Below are 24,813 nucleotides of genomic sequence, written 5' to 3'. Positions count from 1 at the left end.
TCCATCGAGCAAAGGCTTTACCGTTTCTCATCAGTGCTCCGGCCCAGGGTGGCCAATGACAAGCAGCAGGGCCGGAGAGGAAGGGGCTCCCGGCCGGCTTCCGCCTCTCTGTCCCGAGTGCTTTCCAGTCGCACATCTAACTTTCTGGCCTTCCTGGACCCCTCTACTCGGCAAGGTCCTCGTCACTGTTCTTTCGGCAAATGTGGAAAATGCATGAGGCCCATGTTCCCAAACTTCAAGTGGCCAACTCGCCACTGTCGTGATTTCTGCCACTTCCTTGTTATATTATTTAACTTTGTTATTTAATGCAACCCGGGCCTGTGGTGGCCTTTCCCCTAAGGAAAATCAAATTAGTCGAAGTCGTGGCTTTGATACGCTACTGATGTATTTAATACATGGAAACAAATACATGATTATTAAAGTTAAAAAATGCCCACTCGCATGTCACCCAGATCCTGTTTCCCATGGTCCACACACTGTGCCTGGGAAAACTCCAGACTCAGCTGGAAACTCATCCTGAGCAGGAAGCTTGGCTTGAAGAAGGGACCTTCCAGGTTGGCGATCGTGCTACTTACTCACACTTGGTGGCAAGACGTTGTGGGAGTGATGGGGGAGCGGCGGGCCTCTCCCTGGGTTGGCACTCATACGGCCTGTGGCCATGGCAACACCAGTACAGGAATCTTAAGGGGCGGCCGTCAAATCCACACGACGGGGTAAAAGGTAGGAACTGGCGATTGTCAGCACAGAGGCACGGCCCGCCCTCGCTGCGTCTGCCCCCACGAGCGCTTCTCCGATGCCTCGTGGTTACCTAGGAGACCCTGGTTCTCCAGAGGCGCCCCCAACCAGTGCCCTCCTCTGAAACCGTGCCCCTCACTGTGACCCATGAGCAAACCTGAGAACCAAGAAACTCATTTCCAAGGGGGCTTTGGTTTCTGGGTGGCCCCACCTCGCTGAGGGGCGGCTGGCACTGAAACACGGACTGAGCGAGCCCTGGGAGTCACGAGGGGGCTCTGGAAGGTCACCCCCGACGGGGAAGGCCTGGAATCCCGAGGCCCATTGGCGTGGGAGGCACTGGTGTGTGGGTGACCCGTGCCGGGGACATTCAGGTGTGTGAGGGAATGGGAACGTTCTCGCCTCGGAGGGCGTGGAGAGTCTAACCCGTCCACGGACAACTTCCGGGTATCTGCCGCCACCTTGGGCTCTGGCTTCGAGGGACCAGCCGGGTGAACGGCTCGCAGTGGGGTGTCCCTGGGGCGGGGCGACTGGCTGCCCCTGGGGGTGGCTGGGGGTGTCCAGAAGAGGGCATGGAGTTTTGCAGCATCCCCCTTTGCCATCCACGGGCCCTCCCAGCTGGTGCCCTCGGGTCGGGAGCCAAACAGCGACTCATCGCAGTAAGAAGGAGTGTGGCTGATCAGTCTGGCAAAGGGGAGAGAAATGCAGTGAGCTGGGGGAGTGAACAAAGCCTAAAACCCGTAAGCCCCTACCCCCCCTGCTGGGCACCTGCAGTAGCACAGAGGGCTGCCTGTAGATGTCGAAGTCCCTGTCTCCCAGCCTGGCACCCACAGGGAGGCCACAGCCCTCCCATGTCCCACCACTCCCATCTCTGTCGTTTTTTGCCCTGCTGAGAATCCTGACCTCAGCCTTTCCAGGCCCGGCCAATTTGCATATTCCATCTTCCCCGCCACACTGATTGGCTTGGGATTGGCCACATGACCCATCCTATCCAACCAGAGCTGCCGTAGGACCCTTGTTGAAACTACTGGGAAGGATGTTTGTCTGCCAACCTGATAGGCCGGCAGGACGAAAGGGCCAAGCAGCTGGCCGCTGGCTCAGCTGGAACATGGGAGGAAAGGTGCGCTAAGATAGAGACGGAATCCAACAAGAGTCCGAGCCCTTGATAAACAAGCCCCAAGCATTATTTTTCTGCTGAAACCAGTTTGTGTTAAGTTTTGTCACTTGTATCCAAAAGAGTCCCAGTTAATATGACCTTTTTGCTTCCCCCCCACACCCCATTCTCCTTTTTCCTAGTGGCCTTGTCAGCTGAGCCCTCTGCAGCCCTGTGGCCCATCCCACTGTATTTGAAGTGACACAGCCCAGTGCCTGGCAGACAGAGGGCGCTCAGTCTGAACTTGTGTTATAAAGCTGGCCTGGCCTTACTACCAGAGACACTTTTTAAAATGTTGGATGTTTACTGAGGGCTTTTCATGTGCAGGCCCAGGACGCAGCAAGTCATGTGCATTAACCCATTATTTCTCACAAACGTCCACAGGAGGGAGATGTGATCATCTCATTTTACAAACAAGAACACGGAGGCTGGGGAGGGTAAGGCCCCAGAGCAAGGAGGAGGGTAGAGACAAGATTCACATCCAGCCCGGCTCAAGGGCCAAGCTCTGGGATCAGTATATCAAATATAAGTGACTTCTCAGCTTTAATTAGATTCACTTAGCAATTTTCTTTTTTTTATTATTAGTCTCACAAATATTCATGGCACACCTATGAGGTGGCAGCTCCATGGTTTTTGGCCAGGCAACTTTTTGCTGCCTGAGTTCATTGCTCAAACCATATCTGCTTGTTGCCTCTGTCTGTCCAGTGCCAAAGGTTTTACTCAAGAGCATCTCTCTCTCTTACGCACCTTTTCACCGGACACCCTCTACTGGTCAGCATCCTGAACAAAATTCTATCCTCCAGGAGAGCATGGGGTTGACCTCCCCTGTCCTGGACACCATACCTCTGTTAATGTGGCCTACATTTACATCAGCATTTTCAGCTATGTTATAGGTGTCAGTGCGGCTAATGTCACCCGACCCTACCTTAAGGCTCCTATGTCAGATGCATGGCGCTCAATAATAATAATAATAATAATGAATCTTGGTTCTATCTCACTGAATCTTATCTCCTTAAATAGGCACTATTCCCATTTTCACATCTTTCCACCAACCTGTGTCCTCCTGGCTCAGAACGGACCCTTAAATATGACTGTCTAGTTGTTACGGATTGAACTATGCCCTCCCAAAATTTCACACGGAATTTTAAAGAGATGATTAGGCTTAAATAAGATCATAAGGGTGGGCTCTGATCGAATAGGACTAGTGCCTTCATAAGAAGTGGGGAGACTCCGCGAATGTACATGCTCACAGAGATAAGGCCATGCGAGAACACGGCAAGAAGGTGGCAGTCTTGATCTTGGACTCTGAGCCTCCAGCACTCAAATTAATTTGTTGTGTAAGCTCCCCGGTCTATGGTCAGTCTCTTCTCTGTTTTTGTCCAAACCCGTGATAAAATAAACAAGATAGAGCCCTGTGGCCTACCACGAGACACCTCCCTCCAGGCTGATATTAACCTGAAATAATCCAAACAATCTAGTTATAACCTAATCAATTTACAATAACAAACGTCTAACTAACTTACAACAATGTTAGCATCAACTCCTGTTTTTCTTACTTGTTCAAGCAAGAACCATTTCCAAATGACTTGTCATTTCGCGGATCAACCACACGCAAATTGCTCTGTGACTCTGTGCAAATCACCGGACCCTTCTGGGTCTCACTTGCCTGGTCTGTGGCATTTGGGAACAGGTGTTCCACCGTCACCACTGTCACACTGTACACACCTCACTTCGTTTACTCTCAATAATCCCGCTTGGTCCCATCTTCCACATATGGAAACTGCAGCTCTGAGAGGTCAAGGTGCTTACCCCAGGTCACACAGCATGTGAACAGAAGGGCTCTAACAGGAACCCAAGTGGCTTCACGAGTACAGGAATGCACCTCCCCATTTGGTTACCTGTATTTGTTCTTCTTCCTCGGTGTGAGGGTCGGGGTGCTGACCCTGGAGGAGGTGTTCTCACAGCTCCTGTTGGCCCCCAAGGCCTGTGATGTCCCTGTGCCCATTCGACTGGTTCTGTTGGCCTTCTCCACCCAAGGTGGGTCAAAGTCTGGTGGTGTGGGCCGGGTACCCACAGGGCTGCCAAACAAAGTCTCATCCACGTAGGACGCCCTGGCCTTGACCCGAGAGCCACCCCGGCAACGGTGCTGAAGGTGGAGGGTCTGCATCCCACTGACGGCCAGCTCCACGGGGGTTTTCATACTGCCCATGGTCCCCAGTGATACCGGGCATGCTCTGCCTGCCAGGCCCTGCCTCCAGGACTCCCTGTGAAAGGGGATCAGGCAGGCACCCCTGTCACGGGCAGTGCCAGCAGGGGAAGATGGGCCTCCTCTTAAGTTCCCATCCCAAGGACCAGGTCCTCCCTCAACCAGTCCTCCTCAAACGGAGCTTCCAACCCCAGGAGACATTTCAGAAATTCGTTCACCTGTCTTTTGGCTATATCACAATAGGGAGAGGGGTGCTCCTGGCAAATATTTAATGAATAAATATGCATTCTCAGCATACAGTGCTCAATATAGAATGCTAGAAGGATGAAAAAGAGATGGGGCCTGTGTCTATTTTGGCACCAAGAAGAAAACTTGGCATGATGGGACGGGGGAGACAGGGTCGGTCTTTACATGCTGTAAATATTTACGGGGTGGATATAATAACCAGTATCATCTCATCCTTACCTTGTGCAAAGAGCTTTACAAACATTGTTTCATTTAATCCTCTTAACAGTCTTGCGAAGTGGCTTCGGTTATGTCCATTCTACAGATGACAAAACTGAAGCTTCAAAAGTTGAAGTCACATATGTAAGCCACACCTAATAAATAAAGCTAAAGCAGTGGAAGAGAAATTTGAACCTGATAAGAGCCCAGAGCTTATGCATTTAACCATTATACTACTGACAGATCACACCCACCCCTCCAACTACACCATATGCCCCGATCCCCAAGTCAGTGTCCCAGTTGATGTCCGAAATCCCTGCATTCTTTTTTTCCTACCTGAGCATCTCGGCTCGCGGATGTCGGCTGCAACCTCATGCTTCTTCCCCACCTGGTGTGGATTCCTCCGCGGGTGCTTCCGACACCCCAATTTACCTGCGGCCTGGACCCCGGGACCCCAAGCTGCTCGGGCAGCCCCGGGCACAGCGCGAACGGACGCGCCGCCGCAGCCAGGCCCCAGCGACGTGGGCTCGGCGCGCGCAACCCGCGGCAACCAAAGAGGGGCGGGGCGGCGCGGCCGGAACCATTAGCACCGGGGGTGAGGCACCCCGTTTATGACGCCCCCGGAGTTCTCCAAAGCCTAGAGAGGGACCTCTCACGCCAGTCAGGGGCGGGTCTGTGTGTGCGCCCCAAGCCTCCCGGGACTGCAAAAGGGAGGCAGCGCAGGCGGGGCCACGTAGACGCGGCGCCCCCTCCTCGGCCGCGCCGTTGGTACGTCCCCGCGGGCCCCGCCCCCTTCCCCTGTTCCCTGCGCCGGGGCCCGCATGGCGGCCGGCACGCGCCCGGCGGCCGGACCTCGGTCCCGTGCTGCCATGGCCCAGTGGAGGAAAAAGAAGGGGCTGCGGAAGCGCCGAGGCGCGGCCTCCCAGGCTCGCAGCAGCGACTCAGAGGACGGCGAGTTTGAGATTCAGGCGGAAGATGACGCCCGGGCCCAGAAGGTAGGAGCGCGGGGCCGCGACACACTTTGGAGCCCGAGCCCCAGCCCCCCGCATCGCCCCGCGCTTGGGTTTCCCCAGGTGGGGAAGCGGTCACAGCTGAGGGTGGGGAGAGGTCTGCTGGCCGGGGGTCGGGGGCAGGGCCGCCGGCGTGAGCACGTGCGTCCGTGCCCGTCACGCCGCGGCTCCCGATGGCCCAGAGTCTCTGCGTTCCGGAATCCGGGGCCTGCGGGCCTTCCTGGCCGGCTTTTGGTCGCGCGCGCCTCATTGGCTACTTCTCGCCCAGGGGGCGGGTCCTCGCTCCTTTTGGTCCAATGAAAAGTGCGGGTGCCGAAACTCCGACTTGGAGAGTTTGCGGGATTCTTGTGAGGTTAAATTAAGGGGTGGCTGGGCCGCGTGGTTTGAGGCATTGACGCCGCCCTGGGTAACCAATAGTAAATTAAACATGCGTTTGCTGGCCAGGCTCCATGTGCCGGGCTCCTTGCTGAGAACTTTACATGCCTTATTTATTTAATCCGCACCCCAGCCCCTTGAGCCAAGTGCGGCCTTCCCCGTTTTCCAGAGGCGGACCCTGAGGCCTGAAGGGGTTCAGGAGCTTGACCAAGACTTCGCAGCTTGTGAGCGGGAGAGTCGGGATTCAGACCTCCGGTTCCAGGGCTTGTACTGTTTCCGCTACTGAGTGCCAACTGTATGCAAATGGGGGGGGGGGTGTGAGCACCATTATTGCGAAAGAGCTAAAGCCCATTATTTCCCACAGTCGTGTGACCAGACGGTGTCTGACACAGAGCAGGGTCTGGATAAGTAGATGAAAGAGTGCATGTTTATATGAAGAGAGGGATCTATGCTCCTCCAGGTCAGGGACCAGACAGGATCTTAATGTGTTGCCTCACCCCAGTGAACCCAGTGCTTGGCACACAGTAGGTGCTCTATAAATGTGGAGAAATTACTAAAGCACAGGAGGGCACAGAGCGCAGGTGCCAAAGAAGAGCCCATGGATCTGGTTCAGACAAAGAGCTTCGCCCTGTGTTCAAATGTGGCCCAACCCTGTACTGGCTGTGGAACTTCAGAGACATTGCTTAACTGCTCTGTGCCACATCTGTAGAGGGCAGAAGTTTCCACATGCATAGGAAGCAGATGATTATATGCTGCCCAAAGACTGTTGCAAGGGTGAAATTACAGTATTCGTGCATTCTGCTCATTCAGTAAACATTTCGGGGGCCCCAGTGTGTTCCAAGCACTTTGTTTTCACAGGCCGACAAACTTTTCCTATTCAGGACCAGATGGTAAATATTTTAGGCTTCATGGGGCCACGTAAGGGCACTGTCTGCTTTGTTTGATTTTTTTTTTTTCAACCTTTTAAATGTGTAAAATCCATTCTTAGCTCACAGCTCTGGCCCAGACAGTTGTAGGGACGATAGAGGGTCACAGAGGAAAGAACATAGACTCTGAAGCCAGGGTTCAAATCCCTGCTGACCGTGTGAGCCTGGGCAGGTCACTTCATGGCTCCGTGCCTCAGTTTCCTTCTCTCTAAAATGGACAGACTAATAGTACCTACTTCCCAGAGTCGCTGTGAGAATTAAGTGAGCTAATTTATATGAATGCTCAGAGCAGCACCTGGCTTAGAGGGAGCACCATGGAAATTTTAACCATTATCATGAATTAGTGCTCCAGAAATGTTGTTAATTTCTTTTAAATTTTTTTAATGCTTTTTATTTATTTTTGAAGGAGAGAGAGATAGAGCATGAGCAGGGGAGGAGCAGAGAGAGAGGGAGACACAGAATCTGAAGCAGGCTCCAGGCTCCAGGCTCTGAGCTGTCAGCACAGAGCCCGATGTGGGGCTCGAACTCACGAACCATGAGATCGTGACCTGAGCTGAAGTCGGACACCTAACCGACTGAGCCACCCAGGCGCCCCCAGAAATGTTATTTCTGAGAGCCAGGGGGACAGTCCTGTGGTCTGAGAAGGCTCCCCAGAGGAGGTGTCTGGGTTTGGTATAGCTGTGCCAGGACAAGTGAGAAGGTTCTGGATAAGCGGGAAGAAGGCCAACAGGAGAGAGAGAGCAGAGTGGGGACAAATGATGGACCAGAACAGGGCAGCTTGGAAAGTCTAGTACCACACACACACTGCATGCTTTGATTGACCCTCTAGAGTTTTTGATTTTTTTTTTATGTTTTATTTATTTTTGAGACAGAGAGAAACAGAGCATGAACAGGGAGGGGCAGAGAGAGGGAGACACAGAATCTGAAGCGGGCTCCAGGCTCTGAGCCGTCAGCACAGAGCCCGATACAGAACTCGAACCCATGAGCCACGAGATCACGACCTGAGTCAAAGTCGGACACTTAACCCACGGAGCCACCCAGGCGCCCCTAGAGTTTTTCATTCGGGCTTTGAATGACAGGCCAGAATGACAATGATGGTGACACCCCAGGCATGTGTTGGGTGCTGTTCTAGGCTTTCTACTTAACCCATTTAGTCTTTACAACACCGAGGGAGGCGTGTGCCATGGTCCGTCTTCCACGTTTCCCAGATGGGGAAACACAGACTCAGGGAGATAAAGTCTCTGGTCTGAGGTCTCACAACTGGTAAGTGACAGTTGGGATTGAAAGCTAGGCAGTCCGTCTACACAGCCCACTCTCTGACCCCCTGCCCTGCCCTGGCCCGGTTGTAGGAGAGCCCTTTCGCAGAGAAGTCACGTGATCTGGCAGGGGCGACATTGGCCTGAATGTGGGGGGGACGTCCGCAGCAAGACATTCCCTGTCCCCCGTGGTCTGTTTGTGCCTGGAGTGACACCGCCTCTCCGTTCCTCCCTCCCAGCTGGGACCTGGCAGACCCCTGCCCACCTTCCCCACCTCGGAATGCACCTCAGATGTGGAGCCCGACACCCGGGACATGGTACGAGCCCAGAACAAGAAGAAGAAGAAATCCGGAGGCTTCCAGTCCATGGGTGGGTGATCACGCCAGGCATCCGGGGACAGTGGGGCAGTAGGAGCAGGGGCTCGTCATGCCCTCTGCGGTCCGCGACTGATGTCTGCTCTGGGCCCAGCACTGTGGCAACTGTTTGGTGCACTGAGGCCTGGCCCAGCGAGAGAGCCATTAAAGCAGTGCTGGCGACGGAACGGGCCAGGACATTCGGGGATTTACTGCATGACAATGTGTTTCAGAGCAGAGGGAGGGAAGGTGGAATAGCTGGGTGGGACTGGGACACCTGGCTCACTGGAAATAACGCTAAACCCTCTTTCTTGCTCTTTACAAATCAGTAGCGCCCGGCACAAAGATTTAAATGTCAAGGTGAATATTTTTGTAATTCTAAAAAAAAGAAGCCCTTTGTAAGTATGATCTGAACATTGTCCAATTTGACTTGTTTTCAATCAGACATATGTATGCCAAAAAACGCTGTAAACTGAGTTAAAGTAAATGCTGTCTCAGGGATATACTTGCAACCTTTCGGACAGATACAGGGTTGATATCCTTGATATACAAAGAGCTTTTACGAATCAATAAGAAAAAGATACCCTGATATAAAATTGGGTGAAGGAAATGAAGAGTCGGCTCGCAAAAGGAATTTAGACAGCAGGTTCATGTACTAAAACTGTGCTAAATTTCATCAATAATTAGAGAAAAAGCAAATAAAAACATTTACACGTGGCTACTTTCTGCCTTCCTGAATTGTAAAAATGAAGGATTGACCAAAAACCAGCTACAACCATGGTACTTCCCTGTCCCCAGGCCTCCTTTTGCTGTCCCATTGCCGCAAGGCCCATCCCATTCAGTCTCTAAAGGCCACCTCCCCCACGTGGGACCACATGCTTCGTTTGTCAGCACCCACGCCCGTGCCCATCATGGGCCCTGGCAACTTACCACCCTTTCTTTTATCTATAGAAAATTTCAAACGTATCAAAAACTAGAAAACAGTGAGCTCCCGGTACCCATTGCCAGTTTCAACAGTTAGTCCTGTGTCCTCTGTCCCCGTCTTCCCGGAGGATTCTGAAGCGAATCACAGACCTCCGCTCTGGTATCCCTGAATAATTCCCACATGCCTCCAGGAGACGCAGGAGCTTACCACGCCTGAACAGGCACAGCTCCCCAGCACCCTGTGAGCCCCCGCCACTCTCAGACCCCAGTTGTGTGGTGGCACTAAGTGTGTTCAAAGCAATCCCCAGAAGGTTCATGTCCTCCCCCCCCCCCCCCCCCCCCCAGTCAGCAGGTGCATCTCCCGAGTCTCTCTCAGTTTTATTCTGTCGCTTTTCTTTTCTTCTGGCTGTTAATTTGTTGATGACACAGTCATTTGTCCTGTGTAGTTTTCTGTAACGGGCCCTAGGGTCTCCCCTCCCCCTGACCATCCCTGTGTCTTTCCCAGGCTTGAGCTACCCAGTGTTCAAGGGCATCATGAAGAAGGGTTACAAGGTGCCAACACCCATCCAGAGGAAGGTACGAGATGGGGCAAGTTAATGGAGTTGGGGAGGAGGGGACGACCGACTTGGTCCTCCTGTCCAGCCTCTTGACACCCACCCCTTGTCCCAGCTGTCACGATGATCCCCTCTTAGTCTGGCTGAAGCCCCACACAGCTGGTCCGTTTCACAGGTGGAGAAAGTCGGGCCTCTTTGCCATTTGAGCCTCCCCCTGGCTGCCTACCACTGAGCCCCCGCCCAGGCAACTCACAGGCACCCCATTGTCACCCCCTGCTTGTGGGTGTTGTCCTCAGACATTTAGCCAAGATGTAGACAACGATTCTCTGGGGTCCCAAGGAGGAGGAGGAGGATGAGACAGGGAGGTAGAGTCTGGCTTGACCTAAAGAACGGTGTTTCAGCCACGGAAAGAGGTGGGGGTAGTGAGCTGCCTGTCTCTGCAAGTGTACAAATAAGCCTTGGCAGGAATGGGCTCAGGACTGGGCAACAAGCCCCTTCCCACTTAACAAGAACCCCAGTTCGCCCACACCCGGGGGACTCGACACTCTGGATCGCGTGGAGCTGACCCTACCCTCCCCCTGCTCATGCCTCTCCAGACCATCCCGATGATCCTGGATGGCAAGGACGTGGTGGCCATGGCCCGGACGGGGAGCGGCAAGACGGCCTGCTTCCTCATCCCCATGTTTGAGCGGCTCAAGACCCGCAGCGCCCAGACTGGGGCCCGTGCCCTCATCCTCTCGCCCACCCGCGAGCTGGCCCTGCAGACCATGAAGTTCACCAAGGAGGTGTGTTGGGGCCGGGGCCGCTGGGCTGAGCTGGGGCCGGTCAGGGAGGCCTGCGCGGGCTGAGTCATCTCTCTCTCTCTGTCTCTCTCTCCAGTTGGGCAAGTTCACAGGCCTCAGAACCGCCCTGATCCTGGGCGGGGACAAGTAAGTGTGCCCTTGCCCCGTGCCACGGTCACCACCATGAAAGCATACCCCGTGTCTCCAGGGTATCAGACTGAGCCTGGGTTGCTCACGAACAGTGTCCGTGCACACTCCTCAAAGGAGGGAAACGTGCAGTAAAACACCAGGAATTTCCTACACAACTCCGACCAAAGTTCTAGAACTTGGACCGAGGATCCGGGGCTCCTGAGGGAGCCACCAGTGCGCAGGGTCAACTAAATGGGTAGCTCGGTTGTATGTGTTTTAATACGTGCACATACTTGTGAGCTGTTGCCCAGACATCAGGGAGGTCTGTAATCGCCCCAGTTGAGAAAGTGTGCTGGTACCACCTTCTGGCGGGTGTGTGTGTGCGCGTGTGCGTATGTGCAGTCAGCACACTTGTCCCACAGATGAGCACCCTGGGGAAGTGGGGGCTTGTGATCACCAGAAACACCTCCCTGGGCTGTGCTAGGCCACACTCAAAATTCTGGCTCCCCCAGGGGTCCCAAGGATGTGTCAGAGGAGGACTCAAGTTAGGGCTGTGCGCCCAGGGGTCTGAGGGCAAGGACGGGAACCTGGTGGGAGTTCTTTGTGGTATCAGTCCTTCTGTATGTTTGAACTTGTAAGTCTTGTCAGGGCAGTGCCTCTGCCTAGTACGACAGCAATAGCCTTTCCCCGCGTCTGAGCCTCGGGTTGGGGTGTGGGCCTCGCCTGGGTGTCTGGTTATGGAGAGGGACTAAAGTGACCTGTTCCGTCTCGCTTGCACCTCCTTTCCCCCCTAGGATAGAAGACCAGTTTGCAGCCCTGCACGAAAATCCCGACATGTGAGTTTGGGTTGAGGATGGCGGTCTGGGGCCCCTTCCCCGATGGCCGACTGCTGGGGAGTGCGGGGAGGGCTCTGCCGGCGGCCCTGGCCCCGGGTGACCCAGCCCACACCCCCCCTTCCAGAATCATTGCCACCCCCGGGCGCTTGGTGCACGTGGCTGTGGAGATGAACCTGAAGCTGCAGAGCGTGGAGTACGTGGTGTTCGATGAGGCAGACAGGTGAGGCCGCGGGTGCTCTGCCGTGCACCCGCGTCAAGGCTGGCTCCAGGGCCAGAGGAAGGATTTTGCTGGGAGAGACCTGCGTGGCCTGCCTAGAGCAGTGCTTTCCCAAACGTGGGCCACAGACCCGAGGCGGCAGCGGAGCTGACATGGCCTTCTGGTTTTTATTTTGCGTTTGCCTCCGGTATTCCCTTTTAGGGGCATCAAAGACAACAGCAAAACAACCAACAGGCGGTGTCAGAGAACTAGAAAGGAGCACACGCCTGGGAGCGCAGATAGGGGTGGGATCACATAGCAGCCCCGTGAATTTGGGTGAATCTGAGGGTCCGTGGGCCTTGGCGGGCTCATCCACGGGCTAGGGACCCAGCAGCCTGTGCGGGCAGGTGCTGGGAGGGTCGGTACCCGAGGACACGAGACGGGGGCGGGGGCTGCCCGCACTGGCTTCAGCGTGACCCTGCGCATTCCTGAGAACAGACACAGTTTTTAGGTCGGTGCTGCTGGGGCTGAGGAGGTCACGCGGAGAAAAGGGGAGCCGGAGAGCGAGTCGAGCACGTGGGCCGCACGCCCGTCCCCGTGGCAGAATGCGGTGGGGGCCGGGGCGCGGGTCGGGGGCTCGCGGGAACCAAAGCCCCTCTCCCGACCCCCGCCCTCTGTCCCCCAGGCTCTTCGAGATGGGGTTTGCCGAGCAGCTGCAGGAAATCCTCTGCCGCCTCCCCGGGGGCCACCAGACGGTCCTGTTCTCTGCCACGCTGCCCAGGCTGCTGGTGGAGTTCGCCCGGGCCGGTGAGTGAGCCGGGCCGCCGCTGGGGGTGGGGGCCGGGCGTGGTGGGGGGGAGGTCTTGGCTTTGTGACTCCCTCCCCCCACCCCCCCTTCCCTGTGCCGACCGACCGCAGGCCTCACGGAGCCCATGCTCATCCGGCTCGACGTGGATGCCAAACTCAACGAGCAGCTCAAGGTGAGGCTCTGCCCGTGCCCCTTCCTGGGCCCGCGGCCAAGGCCCCGGGAGCCCACCCTCCGCCGCCCCTCTCCCCGCAGACCTCCTTCTTCCTTGTGCGCGAGGACACCAAGGCCACCGTGCTGCTCCACCTGCTGCGCACCGTCGTGCGGCCCCAGGACCAGACGGTGGTGTTTGTGGCCACGAAGCACCACGCGGAGTACCTCAGCGAGGTGAGAGGGGCCCTGAGGGAGCAGGGACGGGGTTGCCCAGGGCCCCCTCCCCCGGGGCCAGCGCCTCCTCCGAGGCCCCCCCTCCCGGAGCTGCAGTTCTGTGTGCGGCCACCAGAGGGCAGCACCAGAGCTGGACGCAGGCCAGGGCCGGAGCCCTTTTGTTCTTTAACTTTTTATCGTGAAGAATTCTGAACGCACACTAACATCGGCAGATGGCGTGACTGACTCCCAAGTATTCGGGTATCAGCTCGCAGCCGGTCTTGAGTTCTCTGATCCTCCCCCGCATCCTACCGTTTCTTGTAGGTTTTCAGTGTCCCCCAGATCTCACGTTTTAAAGTGGAGACGTACCCTGCAAGCTGGAAGCTGTGTAAGGAAGGTGTCCTAAGCTCACGAGAGCAGCTTTTTTTTTTTTTTTAGTGTTTATTTTTGAGAGAGAGAGAGATAAGAGACAGAGAGCAAGCAGGGGCGGGGCAAAGACAGAGGGAGACACAGGATCCAAAGCAGGCTCCAGGCTCTGAGCCGTCAGCACAGGGCCCGACGCGGGGCTCGAACCCACGGAGCATGAGATCATGACCTGAGCCGAAGTCGGATGTTTAACCATCTGAGCCACCTGGGCACCCGTTACGGGAGCAGCCGAATGAGTTTTTCCATACACATATACCTGTGACCCTTGGCGTGGGGCAGTCCGCGTGCCCCGGAGGCTGCTGGGGCCCCTTGCCAGTTGTCACCACCTACCCCGGGTTGGCCCCACCTGGGGTCTGTGTTCTGAGGACGCAGCTCACTGGGTTTCACTTGGCTGACGCACTTTTAACGGTGGTTCCTCCGTGCAGCTGCTGGAATCACTGATGAGTAAAACCAAAGTAGTAGTTTTTGAAGAGCAGTTCACACTGTCACGGCCCTTCTTGTGTTCCAGGCCCTGCGCTCAGCCCTGTGTGCATATTTGCTCATGTAATCTTCACAGCAGGGCTACAAAGAAGGAACTCTTAGTCTCCTTATCCTACAGATAAGGAGAGTGAAAGCACAGAGAGGTTAGGTAACTTGCCCAAGATCACACAGCTTCTTAGCGGCAGAGTTTGTGTCCTGGGCTGGTACTTCTCTCGGGGAGACCTCAGCACCTGTCCTCTGCTTCGGTACTCAAAACAGCCGTGCAGAGACGTGGGGTGAAGTCCCCTTTGTGCTGATGAAGACACCGGGCTGGACCTACCCCCAGAGCTGGGACTGAGACCACAGGGACCTGACCCCAGAACCCTTGGTCCTACCACCACACCGTGGCACCCCCGCCATGGCCTGGCCTCCTCTCCCGCCTCCCGCCTCCCGCCAGCCTCCTTACCGCTCTCCCTCCCTCTCGTCTTCACTCCGCGCAGCTGCTGACGACCCAGGGGGTGAGTTGCGCGCACATCTACAGCGCCCTGGACCAGACGGCCCGCAAGATCAACCTCGCCAAGTTCACCCACGGCAAGTGCTCCACCCTCATCGTGACGGACCTGGCGGCCCGCGGCCTGGACATCCCGCTGCTGGACAACGTCATCAACTACAGCTTTCCTGCCAAGGGCAAGCTTTTCCTGCACCGCGTGGGTGAGGAGTCGGGAGCTGGATCTGGGCCCCGGGCGGGGGCTGTGACCACGGGGCTTGGAGCCACAGCTGGAGAACTCGAGGGCCCATGGGGAAGGGCCCATGCGTTCACATCTCTGGGCACGGCGCGGGCACGATCCCCACGGTTCTGAGCACCGATCCTCCCACTTTGACTCCCTGTCCTAGGCTCGCTGCCTCCCTTTGCTGTCATGGTGCCCGATGACACGTCCCCTGAGCCCCTCCTCCTCACAGCCCCCTCCCTGCAACTCTGTCACTTTGTCTGGTCAGCTCCTCTCCTTTAAACCTTCGTACGATTTAAATACCCGCCGACCCCTCTGCCTCCTGTTCACCCACGGTGGACAGGAGCTCCTGACTTTGTCGAGTCTGCGCGTGGGGCCCCCCTTCCTCTCAGCCCTCCCGGGCCAAGTACTCTTTAATCTCCAGTGATAAAAGTAAGGCCCGCGCATGGCAGGAAAACTACAAAATGAAACAGAGCAATGGAAGGCAGTGAGTCACGTGCCTCTCGTTAGTGATGTGATGGCCACTCGATGGTCCCCCAGCGCTCCTGCGGGGCCAGGTGCCAATGTTTTACTCGCTCTTTTTGTCTTTGTGACAGCCCTACGTAGCGGGTGTCAGCGGCATCGGCTCTGTTTCACAGATGAGGAAGCTGAGGCCAGGGAGGTTAATAAGTGGCCGGGGGTTATACAGGTAGCAAAGTGAGGCAGCTGGGGCTGGAACCCCTTCTTCACCGCCATCCCTTCTTGCCTCCCTGGTGACATGGCTGTCACTTTGCTGTGTCCCTCGTCACTGCTGTCTTTTTAAAAACAGCGGTAAAGCGTACATAACACACTGTTTTTAGGGGTGAGTTCAGGGGCAGTGAGTACGTTCGTATGGCTGTGCACCCATCACCACCAGCCACGGCCAGAACCTTTCCTTCTTTCCAAACTGAAGTTCTGTTCCCATGAAACACGAGCTCCCCATCCTCCCTCCCCGAGCCCTGGCCACCACCATTCTGCTTTCTTTGTCTCCTCTTCACTCACGAAGAGTGAGTGTAATGCCAGTAATGCCGGTAAGGTAACCACGCGTCCGTGAGAGAAGAGTCTGGCCGGCAGGTTCCGTGTATTCAACGTCGTTGAATGAGTAAACGGTGGCCACCTGCGGTGGGCCCCAGGACAACCGCCTCCCCCTCCAGTCGGGGTGTGTGGGAGGCGCCATCTGGGTCCCCTGCTGCAGGTCAGGGGGCCTGGTCTCCCTTTGGTTGCTGTTTGTGGTGCCCTGGTTTCCATGGCTCTGGGGAGGGGTGGCTTGCAGTTTCCTTGTGGGGTCCACAGAACCCCCACGGGGACTTTCTCCTGTGCTCTGTGACCAAGTGTGAGTCAGACCACCCCAAATGAACCTCCTGAATATGGAGACACTTTGTTTTTACGAGAGACAGAAACAAGCCCAAAGTAGGGTCACCCTGGGGTTCGCTTAACACAGAGCGAGAGTCGCCGGATATTCCTTCCTGTAACCTGTTTCTTCCATCAGTGTACGTCGTGTGTGTTTTTCACTCGCCATTAAGCATCATTCTATGACGGGTGGGCAAGTTGTGTTTGTAAAGGACCAGAAAGTAAAGATTTGAGGCTCTGGGGGCTTATAGTCTCAGTGATCTCTGCCATTGTAGCGTGAAAGCAGCCCTTGAAAATACGTAAATGAAGGAGCGTGGCTGTGTGCCTGTGAAACTTTATTTATACAAACAGGGGTCCGGCTTTGGTCACCGGCCACAGTGTGCTGGCCCCTTTCCTCGCCTGTATAAGTCCCACCCTGGGGTTTCCAGCTCGTTCATTTAGCCAGTTCTCTGTCAGGTCTTGGGGGAAGATCTCCCAAAGTGGGGACACTGCACACTTCTGATACTGACAACAAGCGAGGTGCCTTATCTTTGTTTCTGCCGACTTCCCAGAGCGCGGCGTTGGCTTCGTGCACTCGTGCAGGGAACCCCGGTGATCGTTGGTGCCCCTTCTCCTTTTGTAGTTGGGGACAGCGGCTCAGTGAGGTGCGGCCTTGGCCTGGCTTGCTGCTTTAGAGTGGGGCCAGTGGGACTCATGCTGGGCTGTGGAGTCCCTTGTCTATGCGTCAACTTGACCTTTTCTTCCCACAGGCCGCGTGGCCCGGGCGGGCCGAAGTGGCACAGCCTACTCTTTGGTGGCTCCAGACGAGGTCCCCTATCTGCTGGACCTGCACCTGTTCCTCGGCCGTGCCCTCACCCTTGCCCACCCCCATGAAGGGCCCTCAGGTGAGCAGAGGCCGGGGCACCGGGACAGGAGTTCCTGTGGGTCCCCTGTGGGTTGCTGGTGCAGTCCGGGGTGACGCTGTCCTGGCTTGGGGAGGAGGTAGGGCTCGATTTGGCCCCGGGGCGAGATCCCCGTATTTTAAATTCAGGATTTCACATAAAAGTCCAGGTTTCTGATGTCTTTTGGAAAACAGTCAGGTCTGGCTGTGCTGAGTCTGCCTTTTCCTGGGGTTGCTGTACAGGCAGTGCTAGGCCACATGCCTGGATAGATGCCCCCCTCCTCTCCCCCCCCCGCCCCCGGTTCACTGCAGCCTTCACCCCCCACTTCTCTTGTGTGCCCAGCTGCTGGAGGTATATGTTTGAGACCCTGCACTTAACTGAGTTTCTGGGGCAGTCTCAGGCAGGTAGAGGGAGACTTGGGTTTAGGCTGAGCTCACAGAACTTTCCTTCGCTCTCTGTGGGGTGGGATCACGTAGGGCAGGAAACGGCGGTCATGGCAGTCTCCACCTATGGGCCTGCCACCCGTCGAGCCCTCAACACACACGTTCTTTTGCGTTCGTCAGAGAACTTGTGAGGCCAAGCCACGCACCCCGCGTTCCTTGTTACCGAGCAGGGAGGCGGGAGGCCCGGTGTAAACGGACCCTGTGCTCGGGGCCTGGACACGGCATACGGCCCTGCACGTGCTCACCGGGCACCCACCGTGCGCCGCTTCTGTGCCTTGGAGCGTCAGGAGCCCCTGCGGCCGAGCCCCTGGGCCCGGCACCCAAATGCCATTCTGGAGCCTGTGGCAGACCCGGATCAGCACCGGGCGGCGGGGGTGGGAGGGGCAGGGAGAGGGAAGGAGCCCCCACAGCAGCGTCCCAGCAAATGTCACCCACAGAGTGGTTGGCTTTCAGTGGAGACCATCCTGCGTCTGCCTGAGCGCCAGCCAGGGTGGGTGGCCTGGCCCGGGGCCGACTTCGTGCAGAGGAAGGAAGGCCGGCCGGCAGGCTCCTGACTCAGCGTGGGGGCTGAAGAGCTGCTGGGCAAGACTCCCGACCCCTGCTGAGCCTCAGTTTCCTCCTCTGTAAGGGAGTGTCGTGGCGATTCGGTGGTCTTGTGGGCGAGTCGGCAGAAGGCCAGTAGCCAACAGCTCGGGCTTTGCGGGTCATACGGTCCGTGGCACCTGCTCAACCCTGCCCTTGGAGCACAAGTTAGCCAGGGGCAGTGAGAAAACGGATCAATGGGGCCGAGTTCCAGTACAACTATATTCGTAAACACAGGCGGCGGCCCCGGGGCCGTAACCATGGGCGCCCGGTTGAGCACATCCGCGCGGCTGGCGGTGGGAGCTGCTCCATACCTGCGGCTCGTTTCGTGATTCTGGGGCCGGTGAGGGGAGGGCCGGCCGCAGGCCGGGGCCGGGCCGGACGGGCTCTGCGTGTGTGCTGGCAGGTGCGGCCGGTGACGGGGTGCTGGGCCGGGTGCCGCAGAGCGTGGTGGACGACGAGGAGGGCGGCCTCCGGAGCGCCCTGTCAGTGTCGCTGGAGCTGCGGGGCCTGGGCCGGGTGGCCGACAACGCCCAGCAGCAGTACGTGCGCTCCCGGCCCGCGCCTTCGCCCGAGTCCATCAAGAGGGCCAAGGAGCTGGATGTCACGGGGCCGGGCCTCCACCCGCTCTTCAGTGAGTCCCTGCTTGGGGCACGGGACGGGGGGCAGTGGGTGGGCCCCGCTGAGCCTGCCCCTGGCCTCACACCTCCTCCCCACGCCCACCAGGCTCGCGCTTCGAGGAGGAGGAGCTGCAGCGGCTGAGGATGGTGGACACCATCAAGCGCTACCGCTCGCGGGCGGTGAGTAAGGGGGTGAGAGCACACGGGGGGCGGGGTGAGGTCCTCTGCCCCCTGGGGTCACGCGGCGGCCGCCATGGAGCCGGGACTCTGGCCGAGCCCCCCGCCCCCAGCGGGACCCCGGCAGGGCTTTCCTTCGGGGTTTGCAGGTTCTTTGTTCTCAGCTCTGGTTCATCGGTATCTCTAGAGGCACCTCCCGTTCTAGAACCATCCCGGCTGGTCTGCAGTAGGTTCACCATGTGGTAGCCATCTCCTGCCACTTCCAGAGGGGTAGACTGAGGCTCACAGAGGGGAGTGACGTGTCAGAGGCCCGGAGCTGGCTTTCAGTAGCCTCTCATCCCCTCTTGACGCCCCCTGAGCACCCCACCTGGTGCCTGTGCGGGGCACGCGTGGAAACGCAGAGAGACCTTCCCGGGAGTGGGCAAGCCAGGCAGCCAGTATCAGGGAAGGAGAGCTGGAGAGTATCATGGTTACGAGCACTGGTGTCAGGGCCACGTGAACTGGGCTTAAAATCCCACCCTGGCTTGTCTCAGCTGTGTGACCTTGGGTTGGTTACTTGCCCTCTCTGGGTCTCCCGTTTCTAATGGTGAAACGCAGGTAATGAGAATAACCACCTCGTTGAAAGGACTTGGAGAGAAATGCCATAGGGAGCCCCCCCGACTGGTGAGGGCAGGGCCAGGGAGGAGGCAGCCCGTGGGTGAAGGACTCCTGTGTCCCGTCCGCAGACCATCTTTGAGATCAACGCCTCCAGCCGGGACCTCAGCAGCCAGGTGATGCGCGCCAAGCGGCAGAAGGACCACAAGGCCATCGCCACCTTCCATCAGGGGCGGCAGGAGGGCCCAGCTGGCCCAGGCCCAGGCTGCCCGGCACCCCGGGAAGAGAGGCCTGAGGAGGAGGAAGAGGCAGCGGGAGAGAGTTTGGAGGTATGGGCCCCACCCTGGAGACCCTAGATTCTGGGCCTGGGGGGTAGGGGCAGAGGTGGGGCTGTTCTCAGGGCTCTGAGCAGTCGCTGCGGGTGGATGCCGGGTCCCACCCCTGACACGTGCAAATCGGTAACTCGGAGCCTCAGCCTCCCCGTCGCCGAGTGGTCCCTGTGCCTCGCCCAAAAGCCCGGTGCCGGAGGTGTCTCAGGATCCAAGATCTTCAGGGTGGGTGCCCTGTGTAGACCTAACACCCCACGGAGGTCTGGGGGGTCACTGCTGCCAGAGGCATCGGAGGTCCTGCAACAGGATGTGACGTGCGGCCCCCACGCCGAGGTGACAGGCAGCCTCTTGGTGGCTCAGCTCGGCCTTTGCCACCAAGTGCATTTCAGGGAAGCTCATTTTCAGAACCTCGTGGACCAGGGCACAGCAGCCAGTTGACAACGGTCCCTGGTCTTGGGCCCACAGGGCAGATTCACGGCAGCACCCAGGGGTCCCTAGTGCTGGCCGTATCATTGTCATCGTCCCTGTGACCGTCTCAGCCTGAGGCCCGGGGCAGGAGGAAAGGGGCAGAGGGGACTCTTGGGAGCAGTGGGGCATGATGCAGGCAGCTTCAGACGTGGGACCTTCGTGCCGGAAGGCAGGCCGGGGGGACACGGACAGCCTGTCCACCTGGTGGGCGAGGTCCTGGATCTGCTCGTCCACCAGGATGTCCCTCTTCTATTTGATTTGGACAGAGGGCTCAGCAGCCAGAAACTACAGGTGAAAACCCTGGGACTAGTCCATACTGTGTAGAACCAGGCCAGGCCCAGAGAGGGGCAGGGCCTTGCCTTGGTCACGCAGTCTGAGGGACCAGCCTGGGGCTGGAAGGTGGGTCTTACCCTGCTTGGCACCACAGCCCCCCTCTCCCCCACCCGGTGTGCTCTGCCGGTGCTGAGGCGGTGCCGGAACGCGGACGAGGAAACTGAGGGCGGAACTGGCAATACCAAACTTTTAGCCCCTGGTCTCGACTCCGGCTGGACTGGAGGGTGGACAGGCCAGCTGGACTCCCCGGGGGCTGCCGGTGTGACCCGGGCCTCTGTCCGCCAGGATGTCTTCACAGAGGTCATAGGCCGGAAGCGGCAGCAGCCGGGACCTGAGCGGGGAGCCAAGAGGCGGAGGGAGGAGGCCCGGCACCGGGACCGGGAGTTCTATATCCACTACCGGCCCAAGGATTTTGACAGCGAGCGGGGGTCAGTGGCTGGCTGGTCCTGGGGTGCGGCAGGTCGGGCCTGATGGGCTCGCCGTTGACCCTGTGACCTGTTCCCCCCCCCCCCCCCGCCCCCTGCAGCCTGAGCATCAGTGGGGCTGCGGGGGCATTCGAACAGCAGATGGCTGGTGCTGTCCTGGACCTGATGGGGGATGAAGCCCAGAACCTGACCAGGGGCCGGCAGCAGCTCAAGTGGTAAGCGAGCGAGCGAGCGTCCTCTGTGCCCCCGTCTGCCGCGTGGTCCCACGCAACAGGCATGTGGCCCCCTGCCCATCCTGACTCCTGTTTGATCCTCTAGAGCAGGAAATCCCCCCCCATTTGTGCACAGCCTAGATGGTGACCCCCCCCCCCGTGTTGTCCCACGTGATCACACACAGCGAGGACAGTGACCCCACCCCCACCCCCACCTCCCACCCCCTGAATTTCATCATACACAACAGGGTATGATCCATCTTGACCCATCTGTCCTTTTTGCCAGCTCATCTTTCTAGACAGAGCTCGTGACCCATTTCTCCCGTTTGGACTCTGGTTCCAGAGGAGTGATAGGACCCCACCCAGGGTCGCAGAGCCAGGAGGTGGCCGAGTAGGATTGGGAACCCTCCCAGAGGGGCCCCTAACACTGTTCCAGGCCCCCCAGTTCCCGGTGACCCCACACCTGGGCTGCCAGGAAGAGACGAGGAGGGGCAGGGAACAGGCCTTTACTGAGCACTTGCTGCGTGCTAGGCACAGGCACGCTGCCTCCCTTGAGTCCTCTCAGCCACGCAGTGAGAGGGCTGGGGTGGAAACAGGCGCCGAGGGCAAGGGGGCCGCCCCGGCCCCGGCCCTCCATGGCAGCCCTCCCAAGTCCCTCTCCCGCAGGGACCGTAAGAAGAAGCGCTTTGTGGGACAGTCAGGCCAGGAAGACCAGAAGAAGATCAAGACGGAGAGTGGCCACTACATCAGCAGCTCCTACAAAGGGGACCTGTATCCGGGGGGTGGGGCCAAGCGGCTTCTATCCAGCGTCCCCTGGAGGTGGGAGCTGGGTCGGGGGTGGGGCCCAGGGGGTGGGGCCAAGCGGCTCCTGCTGCCCCCGCCCCCCAGAGGTGGGACCTGTGTCTGCCAGCCGGGCAGGACCTGCTACGTAGGTGTCTAGGGCACCAGGGTCCAGCACGCAGCCTCCTTAACACCGTTTCCCAGCTACCGGAAGTGGAAACAGAAGCAGAAAGTCGATGATCGTGACTCAGAGGACGAAGGGGCATCCCAGCAGCGAGGCCCAGAGCGAAGAGGGGGGAAACGGGGCAGAGGCCAAGGTAGGACGGTCCTCAGAACAGAGTGGCAAGTGGCCCATTGGATCATCTGGGCATTTGATTCTCTTTGATCGGGGCCTGAGCCCTTGGGCCGGCGCCAGGCTGCAGTGGGATTTGAACAGGCTGTGTCGGCAGGGCCTGCGCTCCCCAGGCACAGCGTGGTCAGCTGCCCTGCACGCCAGGGCCGGGTCGGCCCCGTGGGGCAGAAAGGCCACCTGGTGGCAGCACTCAGGACCCCTGCCACGGCCTGAGGGGCGATGGCCCCCGTGCTGCCCCCACCTCTGGGAGTGAGCTTGCTGTCAGAGGGCTCCGCCTTGGTCTGGGGGAACGGCCTCTATGCTGGGCACACCACATGTGACCTGGGGGCGAGAAGATACAACGTCTTCTAGGCGAGGGCAGCGACCCGGCCTGGGTGCTCCCATCCAAGGCCTCCCCGCAACCCCGCAGGGCTGGTCACTGCCTCTTGGGTGCCTCTGCATCCGGGCCCTGTTCCATGTCCCAGCTGCTAGACTCGTCCCCATCCTCACTCCGGGCCTCCTGGAGGCTGTGCTCCCTCTCTGTCGGCACTCCTCCTCCTGGGCTGGGCCTCCCCTGTCCGTCCCTCTCCGTCTGTCTGTGGTTTTCTCAGAAGCGTCTTCTCTCTGGGTCTCAGTTTCTGTCTTTCCGTCTGTGACTCTAGATCCCTGTCCCTGCTCCTGTCTCTCTTCATTCTTTCTCTGTCTTCTTTCTTTGCATCTCTCGGTTGTTCTCTGTCCTCTCTGTCTCATGCTGTCTCCCTCATTGTTTCTGTTCCTCTCTCTACACACACATCTCCCAGCGTTGGTCTCTCCCCCTCCCTGTGTCTCTATGTCTCTTCCCTCTCCGTGCCTCTGTCTGTGTCTCCATCGCCCTGCGCCTCTGTGATGTGGCCCTGCCTCCGCTGGGCTCTCTCAACCCTCGCTGCCCAGCCCCTGCCCACCTGGGATGGAGCAGACCGCTGTTCTGGGCTTGCGGGCGGGCGGCTTGTGGGGAGGGGAGGATGGCCTGGGGCCTTGGGAAGGAGCGGCTGTTCTCCCTCCAAGCTTTGTCCCCATAGGAGGTGACGGGCCCCTGTCAGGCGCCCCGGCCCCAGTGGAGACATCTGGGGCCGCCGTAATGGTCATCTGTGTGGGAGCCCTGAAAAGGTCACTCTTGTGGGAAGGCAGGAGCCAGGCAGGGAGAGGGAACATGGTAGAGGAGGGGGACCCAGAGCTTCGTGGGGAGCCAGGAGGCAGGGGCTAAGTGCCTTCTGGAGACCTGGGAAAGCAGCCCGGGTGAGGCCATTGACCTGGGCTGCTGCCACTTTGCTGTGTGACCTTGGGCAAGTCCCTTCCCCTCTCTGGCCTTCTGCGACTGCTCTGCTACCAAAGGAAGGTTAAGCTAACAAGCCTAAGGCATGCAATCCAGGGAGACAAGGATTGGAGTCTTTGTCCACCAGTGCTGGGTCCCCAGTGCCTGCCATAGAGCACATGCTCAAGAAATCTTCGTGGGATGATCTGTAATCGTGATAATTAACCTCAGGAGGCTCTTCCTCTGGGCTAGGCCTTGTTCTGAGCACTGTCCACATAGTAACTCGTCTGCTCCTCGTTGGGACCCAGCAGGCAGGTGCTATTATCTGTCATTTAGAGTGGGGAACTGAGGCTCAGAGAAGTTAAGTGACTTGCCCGAGGTCCAAGAGGTCCCAGCTGGGATTTGAACCCTGGCAGGGTTGGCTTGCGGTTCCGTGCTATTGACCACAGCAGCAGACTGTGTAAGCTTTATTGAGCACCTACAACGTGCCAGACCCTGGGGCCACAGCAGTGAGCACAGCACGGGAGTGGGGCCCCCCGAGGGGTGGTCTGGAGGCCCCCGGAAGGGGAGGAGCCGGGAGCCATCCCGGAGGCTGAGCTCCTTGGATCCCTGTCCTGGCAGGCGCGTCCCAGCCCCGCACCCCAGCTGGCCCTGCGGGCCGCGTGCGCTCAGAGCTCAAGACCAAGCAGCAGATTCTGAAGCAGCGGCGCCGAGCCCAGAAGTTGCGCTTCCTGCAGCGTGGGGGCCTCAAGCAGCTCTCCGCCCGCAACCGGCGCCGCGCCCAGGAGCTGCAGCGGGGCGCCTTCGGCCGCGGCGCGCGCTCCAAGAAGGGCAAGGTGAGGAAGAGCATGTAAGGAAGGTGGCCCGGCTCGCCGGGCCCAAGCGCGGACATCGGCAGACATCCCCTGTCTACACCGCGCGCCTGGCCCGTGCCGGGCGCTGGCGGAGCTCCCCGCGGGCGCCGTCATCCGTGAGGAGTGTCGTGCGGCCACGGAGCGCCAGCAGCCTCTGCCCAAGACGAGACATTTAAACGGTCTTTGAGGGCGCACGGGAGTTTGCCAGCGAGGTCGGGACGGCCAAAGCCCGAGTTGGCGACCCCGCCGCTGCCGCTTCCCCGCGTTCTGGGTGGTTCCTGAGCCCGGAGGTGGCGGCCACACGGGTCCGAGCCCTGAGTGCCTAAGGCCCGGTGATGTATTTTTAATGTAATAAACCTTTATCAAGCACCCCCCGTGGAGCAGGAGCGCAGTCGGCCCAAGGAGCTGGAAGGGACGGGCCTGAAGAGCTGCGAGGGCATGGGCTGGGGGAGGGGAGGGGAAGTG

General features: G+C 58.5%; 2 protein-coding genes across 2 annotated transcripts; one reads left to right on the top strand and one right to left on the bottom strand.

The window, feature by feature from the left end:
- Positions 1-346: 346 nt before the first annotated feature.
- RITA1 (RBPJ interacting and tubulin associated 1) lies at positions 347-5,184 on the bottom strand. Its single transcript, XM_015080251.3, has 4 exons — positions 4,872-5,184; positions 4,557-4,703; positions 3,784-4,149; positions 347-1,416 (listed from the first exon to the last, which is right to left on the bottom strand). Exons 3-4 carry the CDS (start codon positions 4,092-4,094, stop codon positions 909-911), a joined length of 819 nt encoding a protein of 272 aa, XP_014935737.3. The 5' UTR covers positions 4,095-4,149; positions 4,557-4,703; positions 4,872-5,184; the 3' UTR covers positions 347-908.
- Positions 5,185-5,317: 133 nt separating this feature from the next.
- Positions 5,318-24,717, top strand: DDX54 (DEAD-box helicase 54). The gene is made up of 20 exons (XM_027043968.2): positions 5,318-5,530; positions 8,342-8,471; positions 9,885-9,955; positions 10,530-10,718; positions 10,813-10,862; positions 11,639-11,680; positions 11,805-11,900; positions 12,562-12,683; positions 12,795-12,856; positions 12,937-13,068; positions 14,433-14,643; positions 16,778-16,912; positions 18,341-18,568; positions 18,661-18,734; positions 19,457-19,654; positions 20,741-20,883; positions 20,982-21,095; positions 21,759-21,863; positions 22,077-22,189; positions 24,116-24,717. Exons 1-20 carry the CDS (start codon positions 5,357-5,359, stop codon positions 24,346-24,348), a joined length of 2,622 nt encoding a protein of 873 aa, XP_026899769.2. The 5' UTR covers positions 5,318-5,356; the 3' UTR covers positions 24,349-24,717.
- Positions 24,718-24,813: the final 96 nt, after the last annotated feature.

The sequence above is a fragment of the Acinonyx jubatus genome, chromosome D3 (genome assembly GCF_027475565.1).
Source record: "Acinonyx jubatus isolate Ajub_Pintada_27869175 chromosome D3, VMU_Ajub_asm_v1.0, whole genome shotgun sequence".
NCBI classification, from domain to species: domain Eukaryota; kingdom Metazoa; phylum Chordata; class Mammalia; order Carnivora; family Felidae; genus Acinonyx; species Acinonyx jubatus.
Note: the sequence above shows the minus strand (reverse complement) of the source record. Positions and strands in the feature narration are given on the sequence as shown.

What these genes read in the sequence shown, in the direction of transcription:
- DDX54 (XM_027043968.2), top strand. Translation starts at nt 5,357, where the DNA reads ATGGCGGCCGGCACGCGCCCGGCGGCCGGACCTCGGTCCCGTGCTGCC. An exon ending in CGGAGGCTTCCAGTCCATGG is followed by an intron (nt 8,472 to 9,884) that starts GTGGGTGATCAC and finishes TGTCTTTCCCAG; the next exon opens with GCTTGAGCTACCCAGTGTTC. An exon ending in AGCGCTACCGCTCGCGGGCG is followed by an intron (nt 18,735 to 19,456) that starts GTGAGTAAGGGG and finishes TCCCGTCCGCAG; the next exon opens with ACCATCTTTGAGATCAACGC.
- RITA1 (XM_015080251.3), bottom strand. Translation starts at nt 4,094, where the DNA reads ATGGGCAGTATGAAAACCCCCGTGGAGCTGGCCGTCAGTGGGATGCAG. An exon ending in AGGAAGAAGAACAAATACAG is followed by an intron (nt 1,417 to 3,783) that starts GTAACCAAATGG and finishes CCCCTTTGCCAG; the next exon opens with ACTGATCAGCCACACTCCTT.